This window comes from Trematomus bernacchii, unplaced genomic scaffold (assembly GCF_902827165.1).
Source record: "Trematomus bernacchii unplaced genomic scaffold, fTreBer1.1, whole genome shotgun sequence".
NCBI classification, from domain to species: Eukaryota; Metazoa; Chordata; class Actinopteri; order Perciformes; family Nototheniidae; genus Trematomus; species Trematomus bernacchii.
Window position 1 is genome coordinate 20,641,960 of NW_022987720.1, and position 17,694 is coordinate 20,659,653.

Below are 17,694 nucleotides of genomic sequence, written 5' to 3' on the forward strand. Positions count from 1 at the left end.
GCTGCATGAGACAGACACTGACGCTGTGAGAAGAGAGGAAAAAGAGACAGGCTCTGTGTATTTTATTATCATATATCATTATATCGTCGTTATTCATTTGTTTTAAAGCTCAATAAATAACAAAGAAGACCTTTGACCGGCACTTTTATAATTTTGTCCGGAAGATTTAAACTTTAACACACGTTGACCGGCGAAAAACTCTGCCCGGTTCCCTCGGCCCCCACCGCGGAGAATAAACAGAAGTGCAGCCATGACAACCATTCTTCTTCGCTGCTTTTGTGGAGGAAGTTGCTGCTTTTGTGGAGGAAGTTACAGCGCCACGTACAGGCTCGGCATATGTACTGCAGCTTTTCCAGCGGTTGGATGTAAACGGAGCCGTCTCGTGTGGGCAGACACTATCCGGTGTATATTGCGTGTGGGCGGAAGGTTTTTTGCGGTTGCGTTTGCGTTACTCCGATGCGTTTTGCCGTATGCGTTCCCATGGAGCTGGGGCCTTAGACACACACACACACACACACACACACACACACACACACACACACACACACACACACACACGGGTCTGTGTCTTGAAGTTACTTTTGTTTGTCCCACAGAGGAATTCTTTAAATGTTGTTCTTCTAGAAGTTACAACTTGTTGGTTCACAGTGTATGAGCAGGTGGCACAGTTGTAAAGGGCTTTTAGATGACATTACACAGCTTGTCTGAGTAGATGCTGATGCTCTTTTGTAGCATTGGCTACAAACAACATCTAATACAAACATCCCAATCAAATGGACATGGTTTTGTATTCTTATGACTTCTTATGGACTAAATACTGATGGTCGCTTCGATAAGAAAACACTTGTTTGTGATCAGTCACACAGCTGGAAAAAGTGAATCCAGGGGAAGTTTATAACCTTAGCAAAGGCTTCATTTAAGTTGTTTGGCAAAGGAAAATCATTTGTGTTTGTTTGTTGCGCTATGCACAAAGCTGACTGGGCGATCTTGTCATGTGGCCGGACACGCATCGGTTTTCACACTGCTTCCCATGTGTGGACACAACCCTTTCCATCCTTACATGTGGTTCTCACTGATTGGATCTTAATGTGTCATGATGTCTTCTGGTTGCATTCACATCCATATTTAGAGCTGTGTGCATTTGTGAATGGACCACCCAAAATGTTTTTAGTGCAAAACCTGCACACTGCTGAATTTTGACTGATCATGGTCCCAGTCTTTGTTGTTTCCAGGCTTCCTTTTTTCTGTGGATCAATATGTGTGGATCACCGCTACCTCTGTAATTGTTGATTTTACCCGTGTGCTTTTTAAATCAGTTTACATTGACACGGGGAGTCCACAAGCAATGATGATACAGTGTTGTGAATTCGTTTTTTAATCTGTATATCCTTCTAAAACCACAGAGAATACATTATTATTGTACGCTTGACAACATTTTGTTTAGCTTCTAAATCACTAAATTGACACTAGCTTTGATTATACTTTTCAGCTCCTGTGTGTGTACCGTTCTCTCTCTCAGCCAGAAGATGGTGGTACAAGGTTGTTGTTATTGTTGTTGTCATAGCCACGTCTTGATCTTCTCTCTTGCCCACTGTCACTGCTGACTTATTAGGTTGGTCCTCTGCCATTTGGAGATATACCAAATCACATTATTCAGTTGGTCATGGATTAGAAGAGGAGGAGAGAAACATAGGCTGAGGGATGATCAAAGAAGGCCCACATCCACCTCACACTAACACACTAAATGGGAGACACAAAGAGATTGGGGGGGGGGCAAAGAATAGAGTCAGACATTTGAGTGTAAGGCTTTCAGATTATTGGATCAATGTGACTGCTATTGGTTTATGTTTACATCATAGCTTGCTTCACAAAAACACATTAAAGTGTTTGTGTGTGAACATATGTTGTGTGTTTGTGCACATGTACGCATGCGCAGATCTGTCTGAGCTCTTCGTTTCCTCAGTGCGCCGCACCATCGGGCCCCGCGGCGGAGAGAGAGTGAGAGTGAGAGTGAGTGAGTGAGTTAGTGAGTCACCCAGCAGATGAAAGTCAAAGTAAAGGCCCAAAAAAACATCACACAGCTCCCTTGCTCACTTTTTGAAGTCATCCAAAAAGAGGGAGGGAAGCGACACACTTTCTCAATCGCATTAAAACATGGCGTCAGGCAGCTCCCATCTTGTTGCACGCTATAGATTACACTTTGGTTTGAAGTGGAGTTTTTAAGTGGGACACAACGATATTGGGCTCTGTTTTTTTGGGTTAAGTTCCGAATTCAACTCATCCGACATCTGAACATCAGGCAGACTTACTGATCAAAGTGGGGATGGAGGCATAAATAGATGCGAGTTTGGTCTACCTCGGCAGGAAGTCAGAATTTCATCACAGTTCTATCAGAGTTCAATGACCAGTAAAATCACCTTTAGCATAAATATGGTTGTCATAGCTTAACAATCATGTCAATTGTCCACACAAATCTGTACACAGAAAAGCATACATTTCACACTTTCTCTGTGATGGGAAGTCGGTCCACCTGCTTATGTTAAAGCAATCTGTGATTCCACAAGCGACTCCATCCATTAGGCATTCACAACCTCATACTACCTTTTTTTTCCTGACCTTCTGATGTGGGTTAGTTGTTAATCCCACTCACGCTGATGGTAATGGATGTAATTGGTTTTCTGATACCGAGATCATGCTGAGTGTGTACTCACTGAACATACAGATTGTTGTGTGTTTGGTGTATGTTTATCTGTGTATCCATGCCTGTGTGATGCATTATTTCTGTACTTCCTGTGATGCTGCACTGGCAGTGAGCAGCGGGGATTAAGAGAATCAGTACTGACAGGCAGTGATGGCAAACTGTGAAATGGAAATAAAGTCTCTTGTCATTACCGAACCAACGCATAGAAACACAGGCAAACGCAGCAAGACAGAAATGATGACAGACAAACGAGCAAACAACATCTCCCAGTTCTCCCTCGCTGGCAGATTGACTTCTTATGGTAATTGTTCTGAGAGACATACGTAGTGAACAGAGGATTGTTGTGAATTTACAAATAATGCTGCCACTAAAATTGAATGCTTTGCGGAGCAATGGGGAAAAGCTTTTCTATCAAATCATGTCCTTTTAGCAAAGAAACTAACCCTCCCTATTATTCAATACACAGCTGTTGTTCAAACCGTTAAAAAGAGCGTGTTTTGTGACATTCTTCATCACTTTAGAAACTTCCATGCTCTTTACAGAATAACCCGTCAATTGCGTGTCACATTGTGCTCGTTCTGTCTGTGGAAATTGACATCGCCATTACGTCAGTTTCAGTTCAGCTTTAAGAAGATACTGAAAACCATAATTGCTCTTTAGCAATGTGAGATGATTGGAAACATATCGGGGGGGGGGGGGGGGGGGGGGGATGCCATATGGAGGCAATATCCTGCCCGGAACTATTGAGTGCACTGAACAGATTCTGGAAATTCTGAAAACAGGCACACGGACTTTAACTAACACACACACACGCACACACACACACACACACACACACTCACACACAAGCTATCATGTGTTGACAGGTTTACTCTATTGAGAAATGTTTACCTTGGTTTCTTCCTCCTTTAGCAACAATACGGATTCCATTCCAAAGAAAATGAGACTCTACACCTTAAGCAAATTTCCCTTTGACAGATCAAACCCTGATTTGTGTTTGGCCTTCATGTGTCGCGTTTGTCCATTCTCTGTGTTTGAAAAAGTGTGGCTTGTGTGCATATCTTTAAGTCTGTGTGTGTGTGTGTGTAAGAGAGAGAAAGTTGTCACTCGTTTTCCGCCACTCCCGTCAATTGTCTTTTTAGTGTGCACATGTCCGTATGTGTCTATATGTGTGTGTGTTTGGCCTGGTTCCCACTGCAGATTATTAATTAAGTTCTGGTAAGCGGTGCATGCCTTGCCTTCAGATCCACTTCCACTCTCTCTAACACACTCACACACACACACACACACAAGTACCCGTACACATGCACAAACACACACACACTTCAAAGCAGCCGCACTCCACACAGCTAGGATTAAGAGGCGATTGAAGAGCCTGATACAGCCTCAAAGTGCCTTCAGCACAAAAATGCCTTTGGCAGGGCACAGGTAGTCTCTTTGAAAGTACTTACGCACACACACACACACGGCTGGGCTTTTAATTTAGCTCTGATTTTCCCTTTGTATTTGTCACAGTTCTGCTAGGCTATTTTTCATTGCATGTTCTATCCACATATTCATCTATTCCCAGCCATTTTGAATGTGTGTTGCGCTGTATAATGTATGATGTGGTACAATGCTTCCTGCTAAACCCCCCTGAGTGACTGTATGTAAAAGGAATAGGCTAGTAGCAAGCTCTTTATGTTTTTATGAAACATCTGAGCCTATCTGTATCTCAATATGGCCATATGTTTCCACGAATACACTCACGTGTGTCATTTACAGTAGAGAGTCACACACACCTCATTACCTCACAGTCAATTACAATGGTGAATCTGATATATAACTTTAGCTGATGTTAACAGTTTCACTACTGAGACACATTGAAGTCTCATCCTTTATTACCACTTTAAGAAAAACATATTTTTCGGTTATTGTTATGAAATATTTCCCCCAAATTGTAGTCGATAGTATCTTCAACTAAGCTGTAGTCAGGATGGAGCAGTCGGCAGGATTAAAAGGAGACAACCAATGTGTCAGCTGTAAAAGAAAACATTGAAGGACTCTATTTGCGCCCCTCTCCCACACACAGTTCTTTCTCTCGCCTCTTCTACACCCTCCTTTTGTCTCCCCCTCTCTCATCAGCTGCTATCGGGCCCCTAGGGACGAGCGGGCTGCCACTCACAGAGTCCTGGCGCAGGAAGACAGGCTGGTATCCTTGGTGACGGCTCTGTGTTTCTGCGGTGACAGGTGTGTCCGCTCAGAGCCGGGCGGCGGTGTTTGTCAGGAAGTGTTTGGATGGGGTGCAGAGTCCAAATGCAGCTCAGGTGTTGATGGCTGCGTCGGGTGTGTTCAATGAAACCGTGTTTGTTAGAGATTCTCCGCCTGTCAGTGGCTGTCAGGGCGAGAGAGTCAAGCAGGTGTGTGTGTGTTGGTCGCTGTATGCGTTTTTGTGTATGAATCAGGTTTACAGCATTTCAAGACATTTATAAATACATTTCTCCATGCCTGGTGTTTTTAGGATACTTTTCCCACTTTCTTTTTAACTTTTTAACTAAGAATTAAAACCATAGAGGTGTTTTTCTTTGTTGTTTATCACTGGCTCATCAATGGCATAGCCTAAATTAATCCACAACCCCAGAAGAATCAGAAACACGTTTATTACCAGGAATTCGAGTTGGTGTTGTGCTGCATACATAAAAGAAAAATTAAAAACACAGATAGAGAACGATTTTAAGAAAACTATAATAACATTAAAAAATAATAAGAAACATAGTAAAATATAGCAGTATTTCCATTGAAATATAATGAAATAAAATATGTGCAGTAATACAAAAAACAGATATTGTGTACATTGTGTGCAAAACGACCCTGCCTTTCAAACAATGACCTACTGTAAATCCCCCATTATTTTTGAGCTTTAGTTTATCTACAGTACTTGTAGAGACTGTGTCACCGTGCGTACAGGCAGCCATCGACAGCCCCATCGAATTCCAGCACTTCACACCTAATTATCTCACTCCACTTTTCAGCTTCTCATTGAAACTCTGGCATCACAACACAGCTAGTTGAGCGGAGGCAGATCTTGTATTAGACACTCGCAGTCTTTGCTTCCAGCTGGCTAGCTTCCCATAGAGAAACAACTGAAAACAAAGAGCCGAGCGCCGCTCAATAAACTCCTAACAACAATCCCCATTCACTCCCATTCCATCTCCGCCGTGTTGTGTCTCCCAGCTTCCACCGATCATCTCTCTTTCTCTTCTCCCTATAGCTAATTGGCATCAACGTTTTAATTCCCCCGCCTGCCCCCCTTCTTGTAAAGGGATGAATTGTTGGCATGGGATCAAAGGGGAGTGGTGCCCACTGTGCACCATGCCCGTCACTACCTGCTGGCACACATGAGCGTTGGGACTGGCGCTGCGCCAAGGGGCCACAGGCCGGTGCCGCCGGGACACACTGCCAGGAGGCAGAGGTCAACATGAGTGTGTGTGTGTCTGTGTGTGAGTTTAGAGGGGAGTGTGTGCACTTCCTAACGGAAGATTCAATTTCACAACTCTCTCTCTTTGTGTTTCACTATCTGTCTGTCTGCATATCTCTTTCTCACACTCCCCTCTCCCTTCTTGTTGCAGGCCAACAGCAGGTTGAAGCAGATTGAGAAGGAGTACAGTCAGAAGCTCGCCAAGTCTGCCCAGGTAATCAGTTTTCTCTTCTACCCTTCATTTTCCCCCTCTTTCATTGTATATGCCTCTTTTTCAACTGAGCCGCTTTAAAAATTGGATAAATGTACTCATGGGAGAGGTGAGGAAGCACATACGTAAACACACACAACCACACACACACACTCTTACACACACGGCAATCCACCTTGCGCTTTACCCTTAAGCAGATAGGCACAAACACACTGCACACACATCCCATAACTAGCAAAAGGTCTGTGCAGAACTCGGGCAAATACATCTACACATAAAACACAGAACATGTTATAAGAGAAAATCTAAAAGTCTGCTGTCGGGTGTTTCTCTTTGCTCTTCCTGTTCCGTCTCATCTGTCCAGAGGTGTTACCGAGGAGAAAGGCCCTCCTGATTTGTGTGAAGTCAGGACAGGCTGTCTGGTGTTATACTGATAGGTTGGATCTCTTTATAGAACAAATAGTTAACCTTCATGCTGCACTTATCAATATGTGATAATCAAGTGCTATTGTGCAAGGGGCACTCATAGTTAGTTAAATAGAAAAGTAAATAGTAGGCTTACCTTCACCAGGTGGCCAGAAATGACTTTATTTCCCCAATGGTTAAAAATCTAACCGTGCTACATAAATATTCACCCAATGCTTGACCTTACTCGTGTTGTCTTTTTTGTAGTGTGCACTTGTTCTGTGCTTCTATTTAGACCGATGTGCACTAGAAATTGCTTTGCTACCTAGTTTACAAAAGAAAAAAACGACTCTAAAGCAGGTATTTACTGATCCTTCTTTAAAGGTGGGGTAGGTGATTTTGGAGAAACCGGCTCGAGATCGCTAAAATGTGAAAATACACAGCCGGAAAAAATCTGCCACTTCCTTACAGAGCCCCTCCTCCAACACACACGAACGCGCACATGACCAATGAGGGCACGAGATAAGTTTGTGCACAGATGGAAGGCTGACAGGCAGGTAGGCCATCCAGTTATTTTAGCCGGGCCGGCTAAAATGATTGGTCGTGCTTTTTACAGTACTACGGCTTCCACAGATGACATTTTGCTATGGATTTTTTGTCAAAGCACTTAAGATATGTTAAGAGCATTCCAGGGAATATAACAAAAAGTGTATCTCGAGCCGGTTTCTCAAACTTACCTACCCCACCTTTAACTCTCTACGTTTATGTTGTATTTAATATCAGCAAAGCCCAACGTCATTGAGAACATGTAGAAGAAAACATTATTTGCCTATGACTCCCGTGTGCTACTATCGCTGTAGCTCTCATTGTCCTGACGTGTACTTCCATCATAGGACCTACTGATACTTAGCTAGCTCACATATAGAATCTGTGCTATAGCAAGTAGCCTCTGCAACATCTTGAAGCAGATGTATGAATCAATATTTAAAGATCAGGTCAAGTCACTAATTATATTTCACAGAGTGACACTGATGCATTTGTGCCCTATCTGATTAATCGCACTAGAATTGTCCTCCACCCTCTCTCCCGTCCCTATAATGCCTCTTTACGTCATCTCCATACCTGCTTCTCTGCCTCATGTCATGGCATCATCTGTCCACACTTCCAATTGAGGGCCATGTGTTTCACATTATGCTTGTCTCCTTAGACAGAGCCAATTTAAAACTGAGGTAATTATTTCTCTTAACTTCCCAGGACACATTCTGTCATTCAGCAAAATGTCTCCAAAAGTTTAGGCAGATTTAACCTCATCAGTTTAAAAGATCCAAAACTCCCCTAAGTAGTGTTTACATTACAAAAGAAAAGAGTTTTCTTGATTATGTAGCCGGGTAAAATATCACAATTATTTGGCCGTAATTGCTCCTCGTTACCCGAAGAGGAGATTCAAAGGGGTGGGAGGAGGGGGGGGGGGGGGGGATGTTGTTGTTATGCTTTCTTTCTTCTCCTCTTTTAAATCCCCCTATTTTGGGTTGGCTGGCAAAGGCACAGAGTTGAAAGCGGGGTTGACAAGCAGATGTTGTGAGAAAACGGTAGCTTATTAGGTTACACAATGCTCAACTTCAAAAGAAGTCGGATGCTGTGCGAAAGTTCAGCCATGTTTGCCCGCTTTGGCGGAGCGGTGCGCCGCCACAGACAAAGCAACAAGTGATTAATCCTCTGTTTTGGGGGACACAAAGCTGGCACGGGTTCAACAAACAACACTCTCTCTGACATTAAAGAGAAGTCTCTGTGCGCCCAATACAACACCTTTGTGGACGCGTGTTTGTTATACAGAGGGTTCTGTTGAAGGTGCAAAGGTTTTTGAGCAAACATTAATAATAAGCGTGATTAATGCAGGCTATTCGTCGCTGGCTTTGTTTTAAAAGGTGGAACAGGTGGGGGGGTTTGTTGCCTACCCCTTGGGGCAGCTCAGTCAAATGTAAACAAGAGGCCTTTGAACCTCAAAGGCTAACCCCAGTTGTTAACCCCTCCGTGTCTGACAGGGGGCATCGCTCTTCAGCCCAACTGCATGGCTAATAACCCAATTAAAAACATACCACGCCATACATTATCCTGAGGGGTCTGGAGGCACAGCCCATAAGGGTATATGTTACCATGCATGCGCACACACATCCCTCTCTCTTACATCTTTGCTTTTGTCTCTCTTTCTTTGCCTTTCTCATTCTCTCTCTCTCTCTCTCACACACACACACAGACTTTCCTAATTAGTGTCTCTCCAATCCAATCCTGTGTGTTAAGCGTCTAGCTGTGAGTGGTCCTCCTGGGTGACCTGTGAACTGAACAGGGCTGTGCTCTCTTCCCCCACTTAATGATCAGGCTACAGTGGGTGGTAGATCATTACTTTATCCCTGAACGTCTCACCGTGGGAGTAATGTAGGTAGGAGGTGGAAGGGAATTTGCCATGGGAGGCACAGTGCGTGTTCTGGAAGAAATGGGTTGAAGTTCACTCCATATGCAAATATAACTCATTTATTTCTGAATAATAGTTCACATGTGACCTCTTAGGCATGTGTAAATCAAAAAGGGTCTGTTAAAGTATTTATTCGAATGTAGGGATGAACCTTTAGAGAATCATCGCCCGACTCTTCGGCTCAACACAGCTTTTACTGTTTATTCACGCTTTATTTTGGGTTTTTACGGCCTACAGATTCACTGGTACTTACTCTCATCAGTGTCGTTTCCAGTTATAGCAGGAGATAGTTTTCAGTGAAAAAGATCTGCAGACAAAGACAACATAGTTAACATCGTGGCAGCTAAAGAGCCAGGTGGTTCCCTCAGGAGTAGGTGGAGGCCAAAACAATGTTTTTAAAGTGAATATTTGACTTCTGAAACACAAGGATAAATTCATTCTAATGTGTTTCTTTTTTTATTCGGTGTATGTGAAAATCAGTTACAGTTTTAAATAAACATTAACGTTTTAAACATAAGTTCATGACTAAATGTGCCGTAAGTGATAAAGTCATCACTGAGAGTTAACTAAACAATAACGTACCTTGTTATTGACTGACAATACATTATGTTTGCTATTATTTTATTATTTAAACTACATTTAGTCTCTCAAATAATTCCTTACAAAATATTGAAATATAGTGGGAAATTATTTCAGAAATGTTGCAGATTAGTTTTATTTACCTAAATGATTCATTGACTCATCTATTCCCCTCAAATCTTCTGATATATGAACAGATTGATACAATGCATTAAATAGCCATTAATGAAGACTGATGATTTGTCACATGCCATTTGGTTTTCACCTCATTATTTAAAAGACTCGCCAAATGTGAGGTGTATGCAGCAATAAAGAGTCACCTGTATTCACATTCAGTGTTTCTTTTCATATATTATTGCAAAGCATCCTCTTTTCTGTTTTAACCATTGTTTTATAGCATAAGTTATTCATTATCTCTGGTGAATAAGCATCAGAACTGCCCATTTCTCTCCAACCTCTGGTTCATGGAGAGGTAAGCCTGCCTTTAGCCCTAAAGAGATGCCAAACAAGACTAACCAGACCAATTACAGACTTTAAAAGGCCTGGCTGGCTATCAGACAGAGAAAGGTGCTGTGGTGTGTGTACATGTACAGGAATAACAAGACAGACAGCTGAGTTCACATGTTTAGAGTGCCGCCACCGCCTGGGGCTGAAGACCAGCAGGGCAGGAAATCCATATTGTAAAATAATTATTACGCCCAGAAATGATGTTCCCATAATAATGTGTCATTTGTTGCTTTCATGTGGCTTTCCTGCTGACAAAATAAGCCTAATCTCCCTCTCATCTCTCTATCCCCCTCTCTCCCTCTCTTTCTCCCCCGTCTCTCTCTCCCCCCCCCTGTCCCTGTCTATCTGTGGTCGACCCGCACTACTCTAACTCCCACACAATGTACAGATTCCAGCAGGGCTAGTCCTGAGTTTGAACATGGTAAACAATTATCTGTCTAGCCCAAAGCAAGCAGCAGCACTGCGCCCCCCACCACCACCAAGTCTCTCTTTCTCTCCCCCCCCTCTCTCTCTCTCCATTCCTCTCTCTTTTACTCCCTCTCATCTTTTCTCTGCCTTTCCCTGACAGTGGCTTAAATAGAATGTTAATTTTTGACTGGAGGATTTCAAAGCAGAGCCAGTTTCTTTTCATCTTGGTGTGCACCGCAAGTTCACCAACACAAAGTCACTCCGCTCTTCAAAAAGGAAGTTGTTTTTTCCTTCCTGTCTATTTTGTTTTAACCTCCCTCTTTTTTGCTCTCTCTCTGCTTTCTCTGTGTCTTCTGTCTTGTCTCAAAAAAGACATGAGACTGGGAAAAAAAACAGTTTTTCAAAGTGATTGTTACTGCCATCCAAAACCATGACGAAAGCATTTTCCATCTGATACGAGTCATTTTCTGAGCAGTGAAATAAAGTAAATCAGAATTTTGTCCAGTCAACCTGTTTTGCATTTTGCATCTGGCAACAGGTTTCCTCTGCACTCTGGTCTTTTAGTTTATATCTTGTTTTAAAGTTCATAAAACACATGAGGTTGTTAGGCAATTGGAACACTTTCCCAAGAGCAGATAGGCATGTTGCAGATATTTTAACTTTTTGGGTATAACAATATGTGGCTAGTTCTCCATCTGCTGATTTTCTGCCAATCCTTTTCCAACTCAAAATTAAAAGTGACATTTTATTTTGTGTCTCTTCTCATCTATAGTTAATTGCGGAGCTACAGACATCTTTATGTTACATGAAGGAGGAGGCTGTTCGTCAGCAGCAAGCAATGGAGAAGCTGTTGGAGGAGTCCAATGTCCGATGGGATGAGGAGAGGAGGACAATAAATCACCACGCCGATCGAGCCAACAAGGTCAGTGTCGGGCCCTTAGGAATCTAGTCAATTGATTGCATTCATCAACATTGTCATAGGAACCTTAATGACTCATTAGGTGTAAAGTCCAGAGTGATACTACTCCATTATCGAAGTTTTGTCAGCATATGTTAGTAGAAGCACCTAAAATAAAGAGCAGCCCCAAGAATATTAGAAGACATAATGACACTGGAAGGAAATACAAACTTCAAGGGACAAAAAGAGCAATGGTGTTATAAAGTATCCCATAGATAGGCTTATTTAACGATTGCGGTATCTTCCAGTAACTTCATTTATGATTGTAGTAATGAATCAGAGCAACATGTTGCAATATTGGAATATGATATTGATATTTATGTATGTAGCACTTTTCTTATCAAGTTTACAAAGTTCTTTCCTGAAAAAGAAATCAAGTCTTACAAAACATGTCGATAGCAATATAACATTTAAATACATTCAAGCCTCTTTGAATGCTCCCACAAAACATTTTTTCCAACATGTTTTATATAGATACATATATTTAGAATCAAGCAGTGAGTCACTATTGCTTTCTTTTTGACAATACACACACTATCCCATCTAATGTGGGGGATTCAAAGCTGTATGGCTGCCAGCATCTGCACCGGCTTTGGTCAATCTTCAAGGTGCCATTTTATCCATCTCTCTAATCTTCCTATCTCGTTATTCTCCCAGCAGTCTTATATACTTCCTGTCCTGTGTAAGTGGTTTATGTAGTGTTCATCTGCAAACGAAAACCTTTAGACTAAGAGAACGGGGGGGCGTCCATAAACAACATCCTTAAAAAAGCCTTGTCTGGATTTGACTTTTATGGAGTAGACACGGGTCGCTTTTCTTTTGTTGAAGCAAGGTCACAGTTTGTATGCACACGCTCTGTCATTTTTACGGCTAGCTGCAAACTCCATAGTGTCTTTAAGTGGCTTGTGTGCTCTGTGTCTGGCTGAACCTTATAAATATGTCTGCTGTTCCCCGCCAGTGTTCAGTCATTTAATGTGACAAAGGTAGCTCAGGAAAGTTGCACTGTGTCTAGTTTGTGACACCGTGTGACACTTTTTTGTAGATACAACAGAAGTTCCTGATATTCCTCTTCTGTGCGTATTTCATATTGGGACTCGCAGGATTCTGCCTCTTGCCCTAGCAACCAGACTGGGACACGGTGGCAGTTGATTGGGTGTGGCTCCCTAAATAAAGAGTTGTTGTGTCTGGGATCAGGACATGTTTCCAAACACAACCTTGTCTGTTTGTGGTTCGCAGCTGCCTATATAGTAAGGAGTCAGATCTGTGAGCCTCCCTTTAGATCTCCTCCCCTCCAGGCCCTGGTAGCCAGGTCCCCCCCCCCCCCCCACCCTCGCTCGGAAATGTCAGTTTGCTCCAGCCTGCCCTGGACCTGCTGCACACCTAATGCCTGAAATGTCTGCTGTTATCCATATGATTGACAGTAACGGCTGGTAGTGGTTATGTGGCCAAAATCATTCAGTCCAGATGATCTTTTTAGAATCTCTTTGTCACTCGTTCAAAAAACACATTTAAAAAGAAAAAGCTTCAGGAAGTTATCTTAGGCGGGGCTACACACACGCAAAACACTGAGAAAGATGAGCTGATTACTTTTTAAAGTTTGCCAAAAATGTCTAAATTGAGGTTAAAAACGACGGAAACATAATTTCACCACGATGCAGCTACACACACTTGGGCAGGGTATATATAGCATGAGCATAAAGACCATATTTGAAATCGTAAATATTAAACATGTTAAATACATTTTAATCTTATATCCTATTGTGTGTGGGGAACCATGAAAATGTCATCACGTCAGTATTCGTGGTGTCTGTCTACACAAATCTTTAAGTGTGGGCCGGCTTTTACACTTTATGTACATTACATCTTAAATGTAAGTGTTTTGTATGATGTAATGGTGTTTAATGTAGACTTGGTGGCACTAACTATGGCTTTGATTGCTCATATTGTAGCTCTGCTGCTTGTAATCTAACTATACCATGACACACACACACACACACACACACACACTGTCTCCCCCGTTGTAGGCTGTGTTACAAGTCACGGGCCTTGGCATCTGTGTTGGGAGCAGACAAAGGCATTCTGTCTCCATTATCTGTATCCTCATTATTACGATCCCCCCTGTGTTAACCACCCGCTAATGAGACTTCAATTAATGGTTTGAATGCTTATTAAAGGGCCAGACATGAGTGGAAGGAATAATCAATGGGGGAGAGGAAGGTAAGATTTGTCAAACAGCAAGAACATTATGAGAATAAGATAAATATTTGGTGTAAACTTGAAAGAAGAGGGAGAGGAGATTGATGAGATGGTGCACAATGAAGGGGAAGAAAGAGAGGAAGAACCAACAAAAGGGTGGAGGAAGTGTGAGGATGGAGACAGCAAACAGAAGGACAAGGGAAGAAAAGCGAGAGAGAGAGACAAAAAAAAGCCTGAAAGAAATGGCGGAGAGCTGTCAGTGGGCCATCGAGGGAGTGTGTCGCCTGCTGACATTGTTTCCATGCTGCTCACTTCAAAGGGCTCGGATTATGAAGAGAGCGAGGGGCTTCAGACAATGGGAGGGGAAGAAAATAACATCAAAGTTAGCCGCGCATTTGAATTGGGATAATCCCAAAACAGTTGTTCAGAATGCATGCTGCACCGGATCAGATGTCCCTTTTTTTTTTTTTTTCCATCGCCAGCCCCGTTCAGCCATTTCTCCTGAATTTAGCTCCGTCTGTGGCTCTACTGTACTTGTGACTTCTTAAATATGGGTGTTAACCGCGGAGACCGTTGCATCTCGTAAAGCCCTTTTTTAGAACAACGTAGTACAGTTAAGTATGCTCATTATCTGGGTTTTTATGTATAAGTGACATTTTTGGTGGAGTATTTTTGAATGTGTGTGTGTGTGTGTGTGTGTTCATGTATGAATAAGCACTTGAGTGGGTGCCTGCTTGGTGTATACTTGTATTGCAGGCCTTTCTCAGTTTTAATAGGAAATGGACTAAATCAAATAGTGTGTGTTGCAGACGTGACGTGTGCAGCTAGTGCGATCGCCTGTTGAGATACATGAGCAGAAAGACTTTTAGGCACTAAGTAGCTTTGATCTGTTTTAACCCTATAGCTCAATATGATACTTTTCAAATAAATTACCTTTTCTTTATATGAAAGGGCTTCCTGTACTGTTGAACCCAACTCTCAAAGTGTTAGCCTCTTTTAGCTCATTATTTTGGTTTTTATGTTCCACACATGAATATAGTGGAGTGGGAAATTCAAAAAGATGTGGACTAAACCTCAACACAATCATGAATCAGGAACAGGAAGTTGACGTTTCACACATTTGATAACAAATAAAGAGAAACATGTAAATTGCCCTTCCAATTGTTCACATTACTTCCTACCTTTGTTGCCTTTGAATGATATCACATTTGGAATTGCAGCCAGTTATATTTAGGTTACCAATTATCTCATAATGGGCAAGCCAGGCAGTTTAAGCACTCTGGATCCAGGCCGGTGTCAAAGGACTGTCGAAGGTGAAAGCAACATGAAAGTGTATTTGCTTTCATCTGTCCAGTCTCTTCATATCAGTTAAGGGGAACTGGAACCAATATAGAGGAAGCCTGTGTAGCACATTGGGACATAGCCAGCGTTTTAGGTGAGAGGATTATTCACTTCCTGATATCATCTGTTTCCTTACATGTGGTTTCTTGGAAAAATGTCTCAATCGTGGATGTTTTTTTCCCTTTATGAGACGCAGGGGGTGGAGGTGAATGTGAAGTTTAATAGGGAGGTTATTGGGATTACTTTAGTACACGATGTGTGCGTGTGTGGCCGTGTGCACAGGCAGTGTGTGTGTGTGAGAGAGTGTGTGCCTGAAATGTGCAGCTGCCAAATCTGACAGAACTCAAGCCCACATTAGCCTGCCAAGAGAAAGGTACAAAGAAACACACACACACACACACACACACACACACACACACAGGCCTTGTCTCTTCTCTCTCACACCCTATATCTTTCCAACTCTGTATCTTCGAACTCTTTCTGTCTCAAACTCTCTGTCTGTCTCCACACACACACACAAACACACACACACACAAGCACACATGCTCACCTCGCCCTGCCAAAAGGGAGAGGTGGCTGGTGAATAAACAATGGCACTCCGCCCATAGTGTCACCCGCCTGGGCTTTGATCTGCACCGCTGTTCCTGCTCCCCACAGCAGTGCTTCCTGTCTTTCTGCCTGCCTTCTAATGTTGCCATGCGCGCACACACACCAGCATGCTCACACACATCCATAACTTAGTGTTCATGTCTCATTCTTATACATGGGCCTCCATATACTATCTCCCCATTCTCGCCTCACTAAATCTTTAGCTGTGTCTTTCTGTCCCTCAGACTGGCTCACAAACATAGCTTTGAGTTAGTTCCCTTGTCTATACATCTTTCAATAGTGTAGCATTCTCTAACACACACCCACATTTTCTCACACACATACAGTACACACACAGAGGGATACGCGCTTTTGATCCAGGCCCATCCAGGAGTAACTTGTAGCAAGTCAAAGAGAAGGTCCTGTTGTAGTGTCCTCTGGGTGAAATGACAGTAGACACATTACATAATGCAACACAGTGACCATTGTCTCACTGTGTTTGAGGATGACAGTGAATACATGAGGTGCACTGTGCTTTATACACTTGACAGTGTGGGGTGTACATATCTTTGTCAGATTGAGATGGAGTCCATGTGATCGACTTGCTCTTGCTTTTACGCTTGCACACCAGTAATGAGGGACAAGGCTCCGGTACACACACACACACACACAGCCACACAAACATGCCAACATTCAAGGGGGCTAGCTGGAGCAGCTGCAGTTTGTCTGTAGTTCTGTAGTTATATATGCATTAGTTTCTGAGGGGGTTGAAAGGATGACTTTGCCTGTGGGAAGGAATGGCAGCAGTGGATCAAGAACAGGTGTGCTGGAGACCCTCTGTTGCAGAGGCAAAGAGCTGCTTCAATCATTGTGTGTATCCGTGTGTGTGTGTGCGTTTGTCTTCTCTGTTCGTGTGTCTGTCTGTGTCCTTCAACACGTGTCCATGTTCTTTGTGTCAACCTTGAACTGCGCATTTGTTTACTGCAGCTTAAGCCATCTGTCACTTCTTTGTTTTCTGTGTGTGTGGGCTAGAATACAACTTTCACGGTTCACTTTTTTACTTTAGTATATATTAAATAGTGCGAGTGACTCAGTAATACTGTCAATCTCACTGAGAAACAACACCTCAGTATGTATTCCTGTGCAGGCTGTTTTTACCTTAAGACAAACTGTTATTTTGACTGTTCAATAAACCAACCAGTGCCTCTGTGTTTAAAGTGAACTGCTCCCTCCAAGTTACTGCATACTAACTATCCATTTTTAAGAGAGACAAGGCAAAAATAAAATGTGATAAACAGAGCTAACTTTAGCAAGGCAACAAACGGTATGAAACTCAGGCGTAAGCTGACTAAACTGCAGTTAACAGATGTGAGATGTTGGGTTTTTGTAAGGGGGAAATTATTTAGCCTACAGAAGTTGAGATTGCTTGTATTGTTTTAGCCTTGTGTTATCCACCTTCTCATTGTGTTGGCTCAGTTTTAGCTAAAATAACTATGAAGTATGGTGAAGAGTCCTGGGTACTGTCCATTATGTGGCTTATGTGACCATTGTGCTCTTAAATCCTAAAAGGAGTGAGAAGACTGTAGTGCTGTCAACAGGGCTGCACTCAACTTCCAGTTCAGAACTGTTTTGTCCTTTCTATTAGCACTGCTGTCCGCTAGAAATGTCTCATCTAGGATCTGTATATGTAAGGTAATGATCCCTCTTTCTCTTGTTCACTCAGACTCTCTGTATGTATCTTTGTAAGCTCCAATCGGCCTGGTCTGTGTATATGTTAGTGTGTGTGTACAACTCTACGTGTGTGCCTAGTGTTGGCTGATTGATGACTTTTCCGGCTGTGGGCAAATTCCCGGCACCGTTTGATCCACATATC

General features: G+C 42.6%; 1 protein-coding gene across 4 annotated transcripts in view; it reads left to right on the forward strand.

The window, feature by feature from the left end:
- cep112 (centrosomal protein 112) overlaps window positions 1-17,694 on the forward strand; it is a 94,907-nt gene that overhangs the window by 61,804 nt on the left and 15,409 nt on the right. For all 4 annotated transcript variants that reach the window (XM_034142343.1, XM_034142344.1, XM_034142346.1 and 1 more), the window contains 2 exons: window positions 6,310-6,372; window positions 11,511-11,660. In XM_034142343.1, the coding sequence (XP_033998234.1) occupies window positions 6,310-6,372; window positions 11,511-11,660 (213 nt within the window). The remainder of the gene's footprint in view (window positions 1-6,309; window positions 6,373-11,510; window positions 11,661-17,694) is intronic.